A 22,068-nucleotide genomic window follows, 5' to 3' on the forward strand; every position below is an offset into this window, starting at 1 on the left:
ACATATATAACTACTATATATTATTTATTAAAAATAAATAAAGCTAATTTATAAAATTATCACTTTAAGAATATTATTATGTGCATTTGTTGGCAGTGCCAAATTTTATCCACATGTCAATTATAATATTAACACATAATTTTTGTGAAAAGTTGTGTATATATTAAATATCTTTTATATAAATATTGAGTTTGTATTTAAATTTATTCCTTATAAATACTTAGTACTAAATAAAAAAATAAAATTAAACTTATTGCTAAATTTTAACAAATTTTTGGACTTGTTTATAGATATATCTTAATGATTAGTGTTTACGTGACTTTATTTATAACAGTTCTAAAATAATAAATTGTACTTATGTATAAATATGCTTTTAAACCTTAGGTGCAACATTCCATCTTGTAAATTTATTAGTAATAAATTTGGATTAAATCGTTGTAGATAGACTAGCATTAAAAATTGCATAAATATTAAAATTATCATCAAAATTTGTTTATTGTAGTTTCTACAAAAGAGTAAAAACTTGAAGGTGTAAACGAAAGCGTAGACAGGTAAAAGAGCGCTTCGGGCGATTTTATATATCTTTAATAAAATATCCCGACATGGTAAAAATAAATATATTATAAAGAGGGAATTGATTGTATGAGACTCCTATTCAAATAGAAGTTACTTGATTTGAATAAAACTATGAAGACCAATAATGAGAACAATTTTATAGTTTGATTTTATATAACTCGGCTATTAGCTGATCTGATCAAATCAACTATATCACTAATAAATATTGCTCCGTAATTTTTAAACAAAATTAGTGTGACTTTATATTAAGTGAACTTTTGATACTTACTAAATAATATCAAATATACAACTGCGAAATGGATGTCGCATTGTTAATGTTTGTACTAAGACAGATGCTCATAAGAATCCATTTCCGACGACATAGGCAGGTATAAGACCTTCCTTGCCTTCTCGGTTTCTTATATGAAACCAATTCTCACCATCTCTTGCCCTGACTGTTGATACTAATATTACTACATCACCTTTAGTTAATTCTAAACCACTATGCTCGTCTGTATATTCTTCACAAACGGCTAACAAGGTATGTCTTAAGCAGGTGTTTGAATTTTCTTCCGGTAGTGGTTTAGTTTTACATGTTTGTGCTACTTTGGATGTATTGGGCGCATATTCAGTGGAACCTGCAGCCTGAAAAAATAGATAACTGTTATAATAAACTATATATGTACATTATAAAAAATTAAAATTTTTAATTTAGTCATTTATTACCTGCAGAAATAGGCGATCAACGCTACTTTCGCGGGCTAGCGTCCCGTTTTCTCGGCAGAGTGATCTAGTGCCGCGTCTATGTCGTTTTTCAGGGTTTGTCGACCTTTTTCGACGCGTCGTCGTGCCGCCACATTCCGACCGAGTGCCGCCACGAAGGTGATGCTCCTTTTCGCTGTCGGTTAAATTACCGCAGGGCAAAGGAAAAACGTCGACTGTGCTTTCCCAACATGGAGAAGTTTTACCACTTGAACTATTATTTCTACTACAATAATAAATGGTATAAATTATTATTATTAACAATTTAGAGCTTACAATTTTTTCAGGTATATTACCTTTTTTGAGTAGGCAATATTCCTAAGGGCAAGCAAGACCCGTGATTGATATATCCCTCTTCTGCATGCGGGGTTTGAACATACAACCAACTACGATTTTTAAATACTGCATTCACAACCATTCCCAAAGGTAATTGGATTTCTTCTTGAAATCCTCCGGGTCGTGTTCGATAAAGAACACTCGGGCAACCCAACACCACCGGGATATTTGCAGGATTTTCGAGGCAGGCCTAAAGTATAACTGATGTTAACTCCAAAATTATTAATTTGAAATTATATATTATTTAAATTTTACAAAGTCCTACGTACACTTGTCAAAAAGTCATTAATGTCACGAATTTGGTAACCAAATCCGATTCTTGATTTATCCTTCTTCCGTCTGTGTTTTGTTGACTTTTTGCTACAATTTCCCGTTTCTGATATACTATCTGAGTGTAAATCTGGTTCAGAAACAGCTTTACTTTCCAAAGAACTGTACTGATTATTATTATTCATACGCCTGAAAATTAATTCATATAAGTAACAAGTTTAAGAATCGTGGTCATGCAAATAATGAAGCAATGCAAACAAACTACTATTTCTATCAGATATTTATTCAGAGTATCAACTTTATGTTGAAATACCTTTGATGTTCGTTCGAATATTTCTCATTCTTCTTGCTTCTCTCTTCATTTGTATTGCATTTAAATGGACCATTTCTAAAAGTGTTTGTGTTAGATATTGATTGCATTAAAGGATCTTTCATAGATTTATTTGACGCATTATATAAATCGTTTTGCTGTTTGTTGTTGAGACGATCTGTCCAATTCCCTTTTGAGAAAGTCAGATTCTTGTCGGTGTTAGAATCACTAAAAAATCAATAAAATTACTATTTAGTGATAATAATCAGCATATAAATAATATATTATATTTAACTTGTATGAAGAAAATTATAATTCTATAAGATAGTTACCTAACATTATTGCAAGATGCCCTGATGGCCCAACTCAGAGATACATTAGACCTCTTCGGTTGTTTTCTTGGTACGTGATGACCAGGATTAGATGTTACATTTGCTGATCTAGGACGCTGAGGATGCGTGCAGGCTGCAGATACTCTCTGACCCATGTCAGGCCCAATTTGGGCTGGATTGGAAGCATTCGCTTCGGTAGAATCTTGATCTTGGTTTGGAGTAGCAACACCTAAATTAGTAATATTAACTTACCAAAAAAATATAGAATATTCATTTGTCATTTATAATTGATATCTTACTATTGCATTGCCGAACAATGTCAGGTACCAAATAATCTAATCTATCAGGAACGCTAATATAAGCTGCTGGCTGTGGTCGTTGGACAACCGCCGGCGGAGATCTATAACGAGGCGGCGGCCTCCTGCTCCAACGGCCCTCGTTGTTTTCTGGGTCCTCCTCACTGCTGCTTTCGGAGCTGGACTCACCGCTGCTCAAATAACGAGAAGCAGGGGTTCGAAACCTCCATTCGGCAGGATTAACACGGGCATCTATGGGTTGATTTTGGGGTTGACTTCCATTGATTTGTTGATTCTGATTTGCAGGACTAGTATTGGTTTCTGATGTAGTTGGTGCTTGAACTTGTGATTTTCCTGGAGAAATTAAATTAGGTTACTAATTGGTACAACATACAGAAAGTAGAAACATCAATGCATACTGGCATGCACAGATTTCTATATTTGCTTTTAGGTTTAAAACAGATTGATAAACAAATTATATTCAAAATCTCTGCATTTTTATTTATTTGGATACATATAATGATTTTATATTTATTATTTTAAAAGGTGAATAAAAAATATACTTATGATAACCATAACTTTAAAAAAATCCAAAATAATTAGATACAACCGATGTTAATTGTAAAATAGTATGTTACTAATTCTATAAATTGAAACAATTGATAAATATAATAAGTTTTTTTAATAATTTTTAAATAACTTACAAATTTGATATTTAATTCTTGCATCTTACTATCCTAAACTGCTCTCTGGCACATTTCTCATTTTTGGTCAAAAATACAATATTTTGACATTAATATTTATAATAAAATTAATTTAATGCAATCAATAAAATTTTTTAAATTCATATGGGTAAGATTTCAAAAAATTAATACAGCAATATAATTATCCAAAATATGTGCCACAAATACTTGCTTTACTAACGTCCTCTAATAAATTTTTAAGTCATAAAAGCATTTTTGCAAATATATGTAAAATAGTCAATATAAGTAATTTTAAATTTTAAGTTCACATGCAAAATAATTTAAGTAATATAATTATTCTAAATCTTGTACCACTTATACTGCCCTTGCTGCTCCTTGGCACATTTCTTATTTTTGTTTACAAAAATATGATCATAACAAAATATACATAAAAAATATTAAAAAATATTAAATATAATTTAATATCAAATTTTAAATATTTGTGCTCAGTATTTAAATTAATTAACTAAACAAATATAATATAATTTTCCCAAAATTTGCACCACAAATACTATGGTTCCTATGGCACAGTTGTCATTTATGTTAAAGAAGAAGAATTTGATAAAAATGTGAATAATATAATTAATAATTTTTATTATATGAAAATATAATATTTTATATTTATTTTAGAATATTTATAATATTTTTTAACACAAACAAATAAGTTTGAATTTCAATTGTAATTAATATTGGTATATGGATCAACCTTGCATCAAAGCCTATTTTATGTAATTAATAATAATGCCTAAAAATTAAAACCGACCGATGGTTATGAATATATAATATATTTATAAGCGTTAATCAACGATAATTAGAATATTGTGCGTTTTTATTTGCGACTGACTCTAGTATGCGGATCTTGCATTAAAAATAGACAAATAAATAGACGCACTTGGATTTGCATTAAATGATTTAATCGCCAGGAATTGCTTCTTGTATATTGATGTCAATAAATAAACAATATTGAAGTATGTTAAATTATTAGCAGACGGTTCAATAACTGTTACAAGCTGATTTGCAGGAAATGCAAGTGTTTAAATAAATATCAAATTATAATGCTAATTATGCTTCTGCCGCAGACATAGGCGACCACATGAAATAAAAGAAGTAGAAATACAGTATCCAATAATAATAAAATTATTGGATAATTAATTATTATTATATGTTGATAAAAAACTCAGTTAATGCGTATTACACGCTGATACAATTTTATTTTTGCTTTAACTGTAATTATCATTAAAATAATTATATTACATTTTGCAGCGTTAATTGGCAATAAATTATTAATTAGTAGTTAGAAAATTTTAATATTTTTAGCTGATAATTATAGTTAATTTATTCAATATAATGGCAAAAATAAATTAAAATCTATAAGAGCTAAATTATAGACTGCCCGTACATATCAGTAGATTGAATCATGTCAAAGTAAATATTTATATTTCTCAAGTCTTTATAATTTCAATCCTTACCTTTATCAAAATAATAGCTTTTCTAATATATAATGTCCCAATATATATGAGCACAAGTTTTCACTTAATTACACAAAACCAATGTTAAGTACATAAAACAAGAAAACTATACATATATAAATTTTTAATGCACTTTCTATAACTTTCACAACACAATAAAATAATAATTTATATATATATATATATATATATATATATAAAATAATAAATATAATCTTTGATTTTTTTTTTTATTTTTACCGTTTTGTAAAGAGACATTTGCACCAAAATTTGCGTATATTTAATTAAAATACAAAGAAATAGGAATTCAGATAAATTTCACCACAATCTTTGGATATAAAAAAGAATCTTATATCCAAAATTAATTTTGAGATTAATATCTAATAATACTTGAATTAGCACAAAAATAGAAAACATGTAAATATTCTTACTAAAATATTTTATTACTAGCGATTTGAAGTCGTTCTAAAATACCATTTTCCAATATTTTCAAATTATTTTAAAATACCATTTGAATCGTAACGAATTATAAAAATTTGAAGAAGTTTACAAATTTACTACCCTTTACTTTGAACTTTCCTAAAATTTGCAAATGTTTAAATTTTTTACTTTTTAAATATTATAATTATTTATATGAATGAACAATAAATGAAATATATTTTAAAAATAATAAAAAATACAATTTTATAGAAGGCTATTATCATTTAATTTATTCATGAAAATAATTTTTACTTGATTTATCTATAAATAATTATGTGTTAATTAAAATTTTCTCTAAAAATATATTTTTTTCTAGATTCATCTATAAAAAATGATTAGTAATAAATATTTTTTATATTAAATTATTATTATCATAGCATAAATTGTTATTTTTATTCATTTTTATTTTTAGTCATTCTTCTAATTTTTTTTTTTGATTTAATGAATCATATCACTTTTATGATTAGATGAAAAAAGTATATAAATTAAAGTATCATTCAAATTTACCATATAGTAAATCATCAAAATAGATTAGTTAATTTAATGTTTTTTTTGTAGTATTATTATATTATTTTATTATTTATTGTTATTATATATATATATTATTATTAATTACTATTTTTATGTTATTATCTTTATTTAGTTTATTCTTTTTAGTTTATATACATTAGCATAGCAGCTCTTAGAATGTAATTACTGTTCTGATTGCTGTATAATAATAAATGAATAAAAAAAAAATTACCACTACGTAATTAGGGCTCTCATTAGGGAGTTTCCTAAATAAGTCATATTTACGAATTCAAACTTTTTGAGTTCAAGTATATCCCAACAGCTTATAGAATACTTAGATTCTTATTGCTATTTAATTTGCAAATTAAAAAAAAATACCACTATATGTATCGGAATAATTGCAAAACCACTGTTGATAAAAGTTTGAATACCAATAATTTTTATATTATTCAAATCAATAAAACACTTTATATAACCACCAAAAACCACATAATAAATCAAAACACCACAATTACTACAATAACTTGTCTTCAAATCTGAATCGTTCACCTAGGGCGGTTTTTCGCGCGCGATCTTTCGGCCAAGACGTGCGCGAGACTTCGCGTTTCCGCGTGGACTGGACGAGAACGTGAAGTCGGAGATGTGGGCAGAGGATGGTGGATAGAGTCACCGGAATCGCTCTTCTCCTCGGCGTCACGTTATCAACAATGTTGCCTGCTTTCGAGATCGGGTGAAGAGAGGAACAGAGTATCGAAGAAGAAGAAGAAGAAGAAGAAGAAGAAGAAAGTGAAGATAGGGGTTGTTTGTTGCTTATCTTATGAAACAAAAAATGTATTTAAAGTTGTACGTTTAGATAAAACAACACCGGGTTTATGCAGTAGACAAACTAGCTGTAAGTGGAATTCTGTCTTAAGGCAATTAAGGCATCGTGCCTTAAGGCAAATTGCTGGAACTTCCCGTACCAAAAAATATTATTTTTTTAAAAACAATTAACATTTTTGAAAAAAATTTACTTCGAAAAAATAAGATTTTTGAGAAGCTATAAATTGGACAAAAAATTACTTTTTTTGAAAAAAAAATTTTTTTTTTTTTTTTTTTAAATTTTTTTTTTTGAAATTTTTTTTTTTCTTTATTTTGACATATTTTGGAAGATCTAAACTTTTTCTCAAAGCAATCGTACTGCTTTAACTGCATAAAGACGAAATATCAAAGCGCGTAAGCGCCGCGTTGCCGTCTAACGCGTAAACATTGGTACGGAACCCATAGGAATGTAAACAAAATTTATACTTATTGTTAAAATATCTATAAAATATCTGATAATTTGATGTGCATATGTCTAATGTTCATTTTTGACCGCCAAATGGCATTTTTTTTACTTTTTTTACTAAGTCTCCGAAACCGCTAGACCTACCTTTATGAAAATTTGATCAGTTTTTCATTTTGTTAATACAAGTAAAATGTTTTTTGAATTATTCAAATCGTTCTCTCCGCTCCGTTCTCTTAAAAACTGAGTTACCGTTTTTGGCACTTTTTGCCTCATATCTTCGGAACGGCTAGACCTGCCTTCGCCAAAAACTAATCAGCACGTCTCCTTATCAATACAAATCGAATGTTTTTTGAATTATTTAAATCGCTTCACCCGTGTTCCCGAAATCGTCGACGAAAATTTATATCCGAACACACATACACACACGCACACACACATTCACACGCACACACAAACATCCATTTTTTCTAAGGTATGCCAAAACATTCAGAAACCACTGAAACGTAAAGATATATAAACATTTTCATTTTCGATTTTTTTGCGATTACTATAATTTGCCCTACGAGTTAAAAAATGTATTCAAAGTTGTACGTTTAGATCAAACAACACCAAGTTTATGCGATAGATAAGACACATTTGTTTGTTTTCGATAATTGTTTACAAGTAGGAGGGACTGGGTACGGTTGTGCCAGGGTATGGTAGTGACTGCCGTCATAAGAGCTGAGCTATGCTGATTTTGAGATGAGAACCAAAGGGAAAAAGATGAGGAATGATTGTTCGAACAAATTTCCATTATTACATGCAGTCAGTGCTTTACATTAACATAATCTGTAAACCGCATGGCTTTTAAAGAGCTAAAATTGAGTTTTGTCATTCAAAAAAATATTTTCCATTTTCTTGAATCAATTAAATTGATTTATTTGTGAAAAATCTGTGGGAATCGTGCCGGCTCTCGACAACAACCAGTATCACAAATAACCCAATCAATTTTATTAAACGTTGTATATTTCAAATTTAATTACATAGCTTTTAATTTATAGTAGTTCATATGTACACGCAGATTATAAATTATGTAGTACAAACGGAGTATGTATAGTTTGAATGATTGTGTTAATTATTACTGATTGCTTTTCATCAATAAAAATCATTAGACGTATTTTCTGGTGTAGGATTCAATACCAAAATTAATGAAAATAAAATATATAAATTCTAAATCAACTAGATGTACGTAAACCGAGCACCTTTGACCACCAAAATTTTCTAGGCGCCATGCCGATGCGTGTGGCCCGTTTACCTCATCGTAGATGAAATATCGGAATGCCGCAAAACAAGTTTTTGTCATAGATTTTAATTGATAATCTATAAAATCATCGTATAATTTAGGTCTTTTTAAACGAGCTCGAATACGAAACAAATACAGCGCCGTAAATCAATTAATTTCGGTTATTTATATTTATGAGAGCCCTATTAGGAGGATCAGAATTACCGCTGTAATTTAACAGCATGACGTGAATATTTTATCATATATAAAACGCACTTTCGACATATCGAATTATAGGTGTATTGAATTATAGACTTGGATAAAAAGATACCAGCGATCGTACCGTTTTCGTAGTCCGTGAAATTGTATAATAATAGAATTAACTGAAATTTATTATCGTGATTATATTAATATATTTGATTATATTTACCAATCTATTGAAATTTATTAAGGATTCTCACAAGTGTTTGGAAATAAAAACAAATTATAAATATTGCAATTATTATAGACATTCTTGAAATTCTTTACAAAAGTTAAATTTAGCAAGTGGTACTCAGTGTAAGATTTTGACTATATTTATAAGCAACACAAATTAATAAAGAATATATTTCGAAATATAAAATTGGTTTTTTAAATTAAATATTTCATTAACTTTATACGAGATAAACGCACTATAAATATTTCTTCGTTAAGGTCATATGCTCTTCTCACAATTATTCAGATATTTACTATTACATCTTGTTCAAAAATTTGTTCACACAATTACTATTATATTTACGTTTGCAATTGTATAGTTGTTTGCTATTATATAGTTATTTTACTATTATGGGTCTGTATTTACTCATTCTACAATTATGTATACATTTCCTATAGAGCACACAATTACAATCACTCTTATACAATTATAAACATTTTACAATATTTTGATGGCCTAATAAATTAATTAGTTTCCTCTGGATGGATAACTTTTACTAATCCATAATAAATTTTGATTGCGTCTTCTAATCTGGTACAAAAATATAGAGCATATTGGCTGAAAAATGTTGCACTATTTTATAAATTGAATAAGAAATTTAATAATTTTGCATACTAGTCCAATTGCATATTGAAAAGTTGTTTTTCAATTAATTTTGCATACATAGTAGCTGTAAACGTGCAGTATGTGGTATTATTTGTTATATTATAAATTTGCAGGTATTTCTGCAAAACTATTGTAGAATGAAGTACTTTGATCACATTGCTCTTGTAATTGACAAATTCCAACTTATAATTAGTTCTCAATATATTTCAATCATCATCACTATTGATCCATAAATTGCTTGTCAACATTTTCAATTACCATTTGCAGTTGACTAAACAAAAATGCAGATTTCTAATCTGACATTGCACTTATATTTCTAGGTCAGCACTCTCACCACTGACGCAAATAAGTGAAAATGTAAAACATTATAAAATAATGGCAATTACTAGAAAGTTATTTCTCGAAAAACCATTTATCACGAAATGTTCCGAGAGTAACATAATACGAGAGCGAAATCGATTTAATCTGATCGAGACAATAAAAGATGAAATGGCGAAAGTCATGGTAAATAAATAGTATTGTATAAATATACATCAGATCATTATACAATAAATATTTTTATTAGTGGATAATTATTTTTACATAGTTTTGTATTTTTTTTTTCAAGTGTTCTAACTGGGGGTTCCTTCAGGTAAAACATGGAGATTGATACAAAAACATGGTTTACACGTTCGAATCGCTGATTTACAAAATAATAAGTGCAAACCTGAATATTCATATTAGCTTAGTTGACTGTCGAATGCAAATTAACTGGATGGAAGCAATCTCTCGATGTGCAAAAAAAACATTTTAGCGATTAGTTCCGTTAATGACATTATATTTAATCGCGTACGCAACTTGCACTTATATGTATGCAGATAAGATTAGGTTTCGTACACATGAGAAAAATAATCATTTATTATCATAATAAAAATAATAATTTATTATTATAATAATTTTTTATCTTAACTTTTAGATCTTATTATTTTTTATTTTTTTTACACCACAATCAGAGCTATGTGAGCTTTGAGCTTTTACAGCGTAGCTTCATAGCCCGAGGTTTGAGAATTATTAAAATTTTCTAAGACTGGTGTGATATTATTTACAAATATATTCATTTACAAAAGTTCTTCAACAAGGGTTCACCCCACATCCCTTGAATGAAGAAAATATTTATAAATGCAGTTTTTTTTAAGAGCCCAGTACTATATTCACATGATATTTTTAAATCCAATTTCATTTGGATTTATATATATACTAATCAAATAATTTCTTAATAATGACTAAATCTTGGTTAGTTTACTTATAAATTAATCAACAAATTGTATAAATATAATTAACTAATTTGACTAATTTGAATAAAAAAATCTAAAATTTGATTATAATTGAACACTTATTGTTATTCAATTTTAGTAGCATATAAAAAATGTTTGCATGTAAAAAGAAACTTTATTTGGCATTGCTGCATTAGATTACAATATATATTACCAGTATAAAATAAATTCTAATAATCAACTAGTGGTATATGGCAAAAACTAATCAGCACATCTCCCTATCAATAGGAATCGAATGTGGAATAGGAAGCATTCAAATCGGTTGATCCGTGCATCCGAAAACGGGGACAAAATTAGTACATACACTTCATTGAAAATTTGAAAAAACTACGGCAAAAACTTTAAAAATACCTTGAATATTTGATAAAAATAAAACGGGTAAAACTTTGTTTAAAAATCCATGGATAGATATCTTTGAATATTTCATAATGAATCAATAAAATAGCAAAAACTTCGTTAAAAATAGGTATTAATAGAATAAAATTTATTTCGTGATTTCGATTAGAAAATAATGATTGGTATAACTTAACAGATATTTTAAAACACCCTTGAAATAAATTTTGAAATTGAACTAAAATGGTAAGAAATAGTTTGACTTTAAAAATTTATGGATTTTTGTGTCAAAAAAAATCTTGAGACCCTTGAATAGTACTTTGGGATAAATATCAATTTTTAATAGAAAATCAACTAATATTTAAAAGATACTAATAGTTTTCATTCCATTGCTACAAATAAATTAGAGCAACGCAACCAGTGGAAACACTGCCGACATTCCTAATCATCTTCCGAAAGATCACTTCATTGGCACCAAAAATCTCTTTCATAAACTTATTTTAATTCTTCTTTTATATTACTACAATGACTAAAAATGTATAAATTTCATCATATTGACATTTTCCTATGTCCTTTACACATGTGGATGATATTTAATGGAACTTCTCTCAGTCTACAAGTAACACGAACATGTTCTAAAGAGTTATTAGTGCATTTATTCCGTTACTCAGTATTCCGTTTCGCATCCAGATAAGTTATAATTTATTATTTGACGTTTTAATACCATTTCAGATATGTGCTGCGAATTTATGAGTCGGAGTAATTCCTCATAATTCCTTTGGGTATCACATACTTCAACTATAACTATGTTTTACCATTTGCGATTAACAATTTGCCTTATTCCTTATATATATTTTATTATATATATGCCGTGGTAAACGGGGCACAGAGACTCGACTAGGAATTTATATTGTCGGATCGAAGGTTATGAATGTAAATCAATCTTGCTTACTATGTAATAATATTTTTTTATAAGCTAGACTAAGGTGTGCAATTTATGTGAGAGATATACTTATTTGAGGAACTAAATTATGGTATATAAGGAGGTATTTTTATTTTTAAAGTTCATTTTTATAATACATTATATTTCAAGGATTGCAAGATTATAACCTTATATGATTCCATAAACAGCTGTTAAATTTTCTATAATTTTCTCTTAAATTATGCAAAATTATGGCTAAGTTTTTCTGGTAAATACAAAGTTTTTTTCAATTTTCTATCAGATCATGCAAGATTGTAGCAAGTTCTTTAGGTAACTATAGGACCTTTTTTAAATTTCTATCAGGTCATCAATAATTATGGCAAGTTTTTTGGGTAACTAATGAAAGTTTTTTTAATTTTCTATCACATTATGCAAAATGTTTGAATAAACTAACTCATATGAATATATGATTTTTTTCAATTATCTTTTAGGTTAAGCAAAGGTACGACAAATTCTTCTGCTAAATATAAGATTTTTAATTTTCTATCAGATTATGTGTGTTGACCCACATATATCAATATTTTATACCTGAATTTATTTACTAGAAAAAATGATATTAGTAATTATTTAAATTAGACAGAAAATCAGCAAGTGCTTTTGAGCTAAAAAATAGTTAGTTAGGGAAATTGACTGTCCCTGTTTTTTCAGGACTTTATGTTTCAATTATAAACAATTCTAATTATATATAAGTTTATATAGGATTTAAGTTTTAAATTTTAAGAAAGCTCAGAAAGCTCTCTTAGCTCAGAAGATATATTTTAAACTTAAAGCGTTCATACAAATGGAACCTTTTAGCGTTATGTGTTTATTTTTTAGTAAAATGTGTAGAAACGGTTAAGATCGCCACAAATAGTTAGCCTAATGTAAGTAAACTTATATAACTTGGATAATGCCTATTTTCTTCATCATCTAGAAATAATTCGAGCTGTATTTTCAAGCCGCTTTCTAAACCGTTTAATTTTCATTTCATCTTGATTCAAAATACTAGTATGCGTGGCCCGATAAAACACAATAAGTTATTAGCAAAAACATAATCGCATCCTTGTAGTGGACTTCATTCGGGTCCGATATTTCAGTCTCGGGGTTAAAGCACACACGAGGTTAAAAGCATCAATAACAACAAAGGCCCGAGAGCCAGTTGACTCCTCCTCGTTCAGAAACTGAATTATGTTCCTTGGACGAGAAACCGATATCTCACCGTCAAAATTAGGGTACACAATTTGCTGTAATTATCGTAAGATGGTAAAGGAATTGGGAAATATATTCAGAGAAAAAGGTTTCAAAACAATTACCTTAGGACTAGTATAAATGACTCTACAAGTGCTAGTATAAATGCTTTAAAATAGGGCATGTGATCGTGCTAGTTAAATTCCTATTAATTGCGATAATTTATAAATAATGAATGAGCTCGATACTTCTTGTAACGGTTTTATAGACAGACCGGTAATAAATAGAGTAATCTATTTTAAACGCTTCTATATCAGCAGTTAGCACTCGTGTATCTTCATATATCGAAAGCACTGTGAAATCTGTTGCGATTTTTTAAGATGTCTTATAAGTTCTGATATACATCGTAAAAATAGTTAATTGGTACAAAAATGCAGTAGACAATTCTATATTAAAGGTAATTTTTAGGCATTTAAATTTTTACTATGACAATCAATAAAACTAAATGTAAAGGTTTCTTAGTTGCACAATTTAAAAAAAAAATCTTTTGATGTTATATTCGAATCTGTCCAAAAACTCTATACATCTTACAAACGTTCTATCAACATCATGATAAAAGTTAGTTATAATTTTTGCAAATTAAAAGAAAATTATAAAAAAATCAACTATGAGGTGTAATTTAGAACTTCTGCATCGTTTGTTTGTTAAATAATTATATTATGCTAAACGATTTTTTCATCAGTATCAATATCAATCAACATCAATAGGATCGGTATAGGATATCTATAATTAACTTCCCGTAGGGTAAGTTATAGTAATCGCAAAAAAATCAAAAATGAAAATTTTTATATATCTTTACGTTTCAGAGGTTTCTGAATATTTTGGCATACCTTAGAAAAAATGGATGTATGTGTGTGTGTGTGTGTGTGTGTGTGTATGTATGTATGTATGTATGTACGTGGTCTGTTCAAAAAGTACCCGGAATTACTAATAATTAAATTTCGCGGGTCTGGAGTGTCTGATTGTCAAAATTTTTTTTTTAGTGTGTTGGTATACATGCCCCTAAAGTATGATGAAATTTTCAGCTATATTCACTGTTTACTTTGTCTGTGGTAGTCGCTAAGGTTCGACGTGTTTTTCTGAGCTCGGCGATTTTTACAATGGAAGAATTGAAAAGTCAAAGAATTTGTATTAAATTTTGCGTAAAAAATGAAATAAAGTGTTGCAAAGTGCAAAAATTCACCAGATATGGCTCCGTGTGACTTTTTCCTATTCCCAAAGTTGAAGAGACCCATGAAAGGACGGCGGTTTTCCTCGATTGAAGAAAATCGCTGAGAGTGCTCAAGGACATATCAAAAAGTGAATATCAAGGGTGCTTCGAAAATTGGAAAAAACGCTGGCATAAGTGTATTATATCTGGGGGGGACTACTTTGAAGGGGACCACATTAATGTAGACGAATAAATAAATATTTTTTTGAAAAAACGAAAATTCCGGGTACTTTTTGAACAGACCACGTATGTATGTATGTATGTACGTGTGTGTATGTATGTGCGGATACAAATTTTCGTCGACGATTTTGGGAACACGGATCAACCGATTTCAATAATTCAAAAAACATTCAATTCGTATTGATAAGGAGACGTGCTGATTAGTTTTTGGCGAAGGCAGCTCTAGCCGTTCCGAAGATACGGGGCAAAAAGTGCCGAAAACGGTAACTCAGTTTTTAAGAGAACGGAGCGTTCGATTTGAATAATTCAAAAAACATTTTACTTGTATTGACAAGATGAAGAATCGATAAAATTTTCATGATGGTAGGTCTAGCGGTTTCGGAGATATGGAGGAAAAAGTAAAAAAATGAGCCATTTAGTGGTCAAAAATAATCATTAGACATATGCACATCAAATTATCAGATATTTTATAGAGATTTTAACAATCAGTATACATTTTGTTAACATTCCTATGGGTTCCGTACCAATGCTTATGCGTTAGACAGCGACGCGGCGCTTACGCGCTTTATATTTTGTCCCTATGCAGTTAAAGCAGTACGGTTGCTTTGAAAAAAAAGTTCAGATCTTCCACAATATGTCAAAAAAAAAAAAAAAAAAAAAAAAAAAAAAAAAAAAAAAATTAAAAAAAAAAATTTTTTTTTTCAAAAAAATAGTAATTTTTTGTCCAATTTATAGTTTCTCAAAAATCTTATTTTTTCAAAGTAAATTTTTTTCAAAAATGTTAATCGTTTTTAAAAAAATAATAATTTTTGGTACGGGAAGTTCCAGCAATTTGCCTTAAGGCACGATGCCTTAATTGCCTTAAGACAGAATTCCACTTACAGCTAGTTAGTAATTATTGTTGTTCCAATTTTTTCCTCGATGAAGCCTATTTAAAGACTTGAACTTTTTGCAACATATTCATTTGTGAATTAAGAAAATCGGTAAAGTTCGCTATGACGTGCGTTTCAGGCCGGGACGTCAGACAATTATAGAGCGTGCGCGTTCCCACGCCTGCGACTCGCCGAGACCTGAGTCCGGCGCAAGGGCCCGCGGCGGTATCGCGTGGATTTGCTCCCCGAGCGCCAGTGCGGGGTGCGTCCTGACGCAAAAAATAAGGATAAGATTATAGAAAAGCAATATTTTATTAAAAACTTGAATATATTGTGCAAATAGTCTTTGTTATATCACATAATAATTATATATTACTTAAAATTAAGGTGACCATATTTTTTGCATGAAATCCGGGGCGGATTAGAATGTTTGGAAAGCGCGGGGGTGGAGGAGGGTGTTGGTAAGCTAAAAACTTAAATGCACGTTTTTGGTTCATTTTTTTTAAGTTGAAATGTATTCAAAAATATATTGGCAATAAAAACATTCATAAAAATCCGGGACAAAACACCTAGAACCGAGCCAAATAATGCTTTTAGAAAAAGCTGGGACGCAAGACGGAAAATCGAGACCAGGCCAATCCGGGACGTGTGGTCAACCTTATTACAATAAAATCTCTAGGAGACATTTTTTCATGCGGGAAAGCGAATTATGCGAACTAGGAAAAATTTGTTTCAGACTGCAAGCACCGGCATAAAGTGGCGTATTATGCGGAAAATTGTATGCATAATAATCGTTCTAACGAAGTTCTACTAAATTTGAATATAATTCATCAATCTGATTCGGAATATTTATAATTTATATAATCTGCTATTACTAATTCCAAATATTAATTATAATAATAAATGATCTAAACTAAATAAATGATAAAGTGCACGTTATTTAGAATGTATTCTAAATTACGCACCATTTTATCATAGTAAAAGCGTTTTCACATTTGAAGTAGATCTAACATTGTATTTTTTTTATTTATAACTATATTTACAACTGTCCAGTTAAGGACATTTACTAAATTTGTTGAATTTACAATTGTCAGTCGGAATAGGGACATTATATATTAAAGCGATATGTTGGAAAAACAACTCAAAAATTGTTTTTCAATTCATTATAAATAACACTAACTATAAACAATGAATTGTAGAATAAAGTATTATTTTAGAAAATGTTTTATTTCAGCCCTCAGTGCTATAAAGATCCTCGGATCGAGTACTGGCGCTCTCTATACTCATATATAATATAAAAAAGAAATACTGAATATAGAAATGGTAGAGAAAGTATAAATAATATGGAGATTATATTTGTTGGGATTTGAGAATATCAAAAATTTTAAAAACTAATATAATATGGGGTAAAGGAGGGCTTAAAAGTTTTGCGAGTACAAAGATCTATCACAAATATATCAAAAACAAGTAACGCTAAAAAATTTTCAACAACAATATTTGAAACTAGAGAAAAAAAAGATATAATCAACCACTACCTTCATTCTTAAAAAGTTGCTATCGAAAGATAAACGGTAATCTTTGAAAATCCTAAGGATTTTTACTGATTATTTCAGATAATTGTTAGTTTGATATGTGGTATTTGTCGTGATGTGTTGGGTTTGGTTTTCACAATATAATTGTCAAAAGTCAAATTGGACCTTGTGCCTTGTCCTATCCTACTTGTAATTGTAGGAACCCGTTCCGGCAAATTTTTTTTTAAAAAAGCGCTACATACAGAAACCGATTTAACAAGTGAATTTTATAAATTATAATTTAACTAATTTTTATTAAACATTCCTATTATAGTAATAAACATACATATATGTGCACAAAATGGAAACATGCAAACCGTTTTTTGAACCGTTTTTTTTAATTTTAGCGTTCCGGCAAAAAAAATATTAGCACAACACTACTGAATATGATGTAAAACAATCAATAGATTGACATGTAAAAGGATATAGAAATGTATGTTAATAATAAATAAAGTAATTATGATGGGTAAATGACACATTGAATCTCTAGGCCAATAATGTAAAAATATTAATTCATTCAACACTTTTTCAGATATTTGTGATTATTTAAATCTGATACTAAAAATAAAATGCGAATCGAATAATAAACCTTGCCATGTTGATGAAACGATCGAATATATTGTTCTTCGATAAATATAAAACATGTTCAAACATTTATTTCTTATGCACGACCATTAATTTACGCTCAGCTTTATATCACAACCTGATTATTATTTCCACAAATTGGCCTTCATTCAGACAGACCCTAACGGGACGCCCACACCGCCACACCGCCACACCGGTCTCGGCAATCGCGCGGCGTCCTCACACCCGCATCAGCCCGCTGGCGGACGCGATCTCCGTACCCATCGATATTCGCTGACATAACACGCCGTTTGTCTTCGCCACTGCATCGTATCAATGCTCTTTCGAAAGGATTCGAATTGTTCGACATCGCACGAATAGAAAAGTCATTGCTGATTCCTCGGGAATGCAATTTATTGCAAAACCATTACTGTGATGTATGGTGCAAAACAGTCAGGTCCACGTAAGCCTGAGGGAACTTTGAGGGACTTTTCGTAGCTATGTGAACGAAAGTTATAGTAATAGATGAACTTTGTTTTTGAATAGAGGGTATTTTAATTAAATGCTTTTAACGTGTTGAATAAAAAATATACGTTCATAATTAGTAAAGCCATTCTGCTAGAGACATATAAGAAATTCCTTGAAATATGTCCTAAAAACTATAAATATCATTTGATTTGTAATTTTACCTTATTATTTAATTAACTAGCTGTAAGTGGAATTCTGTCTTGAGGCAATTATGGCATCGTGCCTTAAGGCAAATTGCTGGAACTTCCCGTACCGTAACGAAATGTTCGAGGAATACTGAATGTTTTCAAATAGATTATTATAAATATTGTAACATTGTCTAATATTTATAAGAATTATATAAACTGAATTGTAAAGTTGAAATTATTTGTAAAGTATATTAGAACTATAGTCAGAATTAAAAATAAAATCTGAATTATTTTCGATATACAAAATATTAAAAAAAAAAAGTTAAAACAAAATTTTTTTTTTTCAAAATCAATTATTTTGTTAAGACAAGCAGAAAGTTCTTTGAATCATTTAAATCGGACGCTTAGTTCTCTCAAAAACTGCCATTTTTTACATATTTAGCTCCGTATCTTCGAAATGGCTGGGCCTGCCTTTGCCAAAAACTAATAAACATTTTTTCCAATCATTACTAATTGAATGTTTTTTAGATCATTCAAATCGGATACTCAGTTCTCTCAAAAAGTCGATTTCTATTTTCTGCATTCTTTGCTCCGTATCTCCGAAACGGCTGGACCTGCCTTTGCTAAAAACTAATCAGCTCCTTTCCCTATCAATAGCAATCGAATGTTTTTTGAACCATTCAAATCGGTTGATCCGCGCGCCCGAAAACGTGACTGGAAATTTGTATCAATACATATATACACACACACACACATCCATTTTTTCTGAGGTATGCCAAAATGTTCAGAAACCTTCAAAACGTCGAGATATGTAAAAATTTTCAATTCCGATTTTCGGCCCATTACAATAACTTACCCTACGGGAAGTTAAAAATTAGTAAGTGTTGATGTTTCTCCTCAAAGAGTTGTGCTAAATGTCTAATCCTATCATGCACGACGGACTCTGCAATTTAATTTATTTTATCTTACAAAAGCTGTAAGCTAATCTGCAATCATTTATCGATCAGTCAGGTATTTTGAATAATGAAATTTATGTGAGGTACATAATCACATATTTCGCGCGGATCTAGTACATAAACCCTAACCAACTCAACAACAAAGCATCACATAAATCATTAGACGTAAATCAAGAAAATGAGACGAAATAGCTCAAATTCAAGAACAACGCATCCGGCATTACAAATAACAACGTGCCGTCAGTAACAAACTATATAATTTCAAGACGAAACAATGAGCAGACATAAGTGCGCGCGTATATGGCTTATACGAAAAAGAACATTGCGGTGGGATCGCCCAACACTCAGGCCGGCAGAGCCTGAGCCAAAGAAGTGCGAAAGATAAGCGAGGAGATCTCAAAATCATGGGAAAATATTTTTACTCGCGTAAAATGAAATAATAAGCAAAATAAATAGCCCGGTGCCGATGCCGGAGCGCTGGACTTCTTGCCCTTGCTCGGGTCGTGGCATACAGATTGCGGGTTCGTCTTGAAGCCAAACGAATGGCAGGGAATGCGAACCAATTATACCTTCTGCCAGTAAAAGAAAAGTTTAAGCAAGAAACAAATAACTAATTTATTATTAATCGGGGTCGCTTGTAGTCAACTGACTAGAATGACTAGACCTGAATCAGAGGTCCTGGGAAACGGTTTTTACTTGGAAATATAGATAGAAATATGTTTCCAAGTAAAAATAGTCTTGATCTGGTGTCGCTTCATGAATAGATATTCGCCTTATTACAGAAATTGCAAGAAGACTTCATCATACAGAAACAAGACAACTATTTGTGTTGCTATCTGTAAAACTGACTGGTATTATCTCTGATTTTGAATTAAATAGTCAAGCTGTAGTAAACATAGATAGCAATATGTTTCCAAGTAAAAATAGTTTTGATCTGGTATTGCTGCATCAATAGATGTTCGGCCTATTACAGAAATTGTAATAATAATTTTATCACAGGTGAAACAAATGGTTACGTTGCCATCTGTAAAACTAGTTTTACAGATGGCAACTACTAACTTTGACTTTGATTTAATACTATTAAGTTAATATGATAAATATAATAATAATAAACCAAAATATTAATGCACTTGGTGAAAATATTTACACTATTTTCATACAGAATTAAAAAATATAATTAATTAATTATTTTATAAACTTTCCAACATCATATGAAAATGATTGAACTGATTATGGAAACTGACGTTATTGCTTTGAATTTCTTGAAAGATGCACGTTTTAGATTTTTACATTTAGCCGATAATACTGAGATTTCTCTTAATCAAGAAATTAAACCCAAAACATGATATTCAAGACAAGTAAATTAATTGCTGTTAATCAAAGGCTTACTATAAGTCTTTGGTTTCCCTTCCCTGCGATGCGTCGGAGTCTCCTCGATCGGCGCGTTGCCCGTTGCCTCTCGAAGGCGTGACGCCCTCCGTGCGGCCGTCACGCACCTCACGAGCGCCTGCCAGAGCCTGGGTCATCCGAGTAGATCGAGAGATATCAACCCCCAACCAACAAAATGCGGAATGGTGCGTGCTGCGTGCTCCGTGCATTGCAACATATTGCGAAAACTAATGATAACTCGCACAAAATGCGCACGAAGTAATAAAGATTCGAAAAATCGGTGAAACACTTGATGGTGCACGCTCTTCTTTATTGAACCGTAAAATTTTATATTTGAAAATTATATACGTTTTGAAATCCGTGCCAAAGGTAAGTCCGTATGCAAATTGGAAGCTTTCAAGAACGGTTTACGGTACAGGGGTACAGGATTCTGAATCGCGAGCTTCAATGTTGGTAGAAATTATTTGTCGAAAATTTAAAGCATTGCAAACATATGCAATGCATGTACAATTTTGAACCAAATGTTACATTAACACGCTAAAAAATCTGTATATTAAATATTAATAAATAGATTGCAATTAGAGGCTTTTAACATAATCTAAATTCAATTTATGAAAAGAGTCAATTACGCTTTTATAAGTGATTTAATGCGTCAGAATCTATACCAGAATCTTCAGAAAATTCTTGAAACCGTAAGTAGTTCCACTTAAGACAGAAAAAAATTCAATTAGTTCATGTGCACTGGTATCTTACCCATATACTTAAGTGATTGAAATTTATTAGATTAATATTGGGTTTGATATTCATGCACACACATTTTCTACAAAAAGTTTTTAGTTTTTTGTAGAAATTTCAATTTTTATATCATCGTCAAAAATATAAGAATCAATTTCAAATAGCATTTCAATTTGAAAATGCAGCTGATTTATTGTTATATTATAATTTATGGATATAATGACAGAGAGTCATAAAATCGATTTGAAGAAAATTTACACCGGCACCTATTCTATATTTGTCTTTAATTATTAATTAAAATAGGTGTATTGTACTGCTACCATTGTCATTGTCTTATTATTGTTATCTGAATTTATCATTATCCAATTATAATATTACTTTTATATTTTTTATTTTAATTCAATATAA

The 22,068-nt window shown here is 29.9% G+C and overlaps 1 protein-coding gene across 1 annotated transcript in view; it reads right to left on the reverse strand.

Annotated features, from left to right (window-relative positions):
* Positions 1–739: 739 nt before the first annotated feature.
* The window catches only part of LOC113369980, a 31,698-nt gene continuing 10,369 nt past the window's right edge, over positions 740–22,068 (reverse strand). Inside the window, exons 2-8 of the mRNA XM_026610615.1 lie at positions 2,865–3,215; positions 2,566–2,794; positions 2,237–2,461; positions 1,923–2,112; positions 1,614–1,843; positions 1,282–1,543; positions 740–1,200 (exon numbers count right to left, since the gene is read on the reverse strand). Of these exons, the coding sequence (XP_026466400.1) occupies positions 913–1,200; positions 1,282–1,543; positions 1,614–1,843; positions 1,923–2,112; positions 2,237–2,461; positions 2,566–2,794; positions 2,865–3,215 (1,775 nt within the window). The 3' untranslated portion in view covers positions 740–912. The remainder of the gene's footprint in view (positions 1,201–1,281; positions 1,544–1,613; positions 1,844–1,922; positions 2,113–2,236; positions 2,462–2,565; positions 2,795–2,864; positions 3,216–22,068) is intronic.

The sequence above is a fragment of the Ctenocephalides felis genome, unplaced genomic scaffold (genome assembly GCF_003426905.1).
Source record: "Ctenocephalides felis isolate EL2017-DRISC unplaced genomic scaffold, ASM342690v1 CF-g0.4_SCAFFOLD_01492, whole genome shotgun sequence".
Taxonomy (NCBI): Eukaryota; Metazoa; Arthropoda; class Insecta; order Siphonaptera; family Pulicidae; genus Ctenocephalides; species Ctenocephalides felis.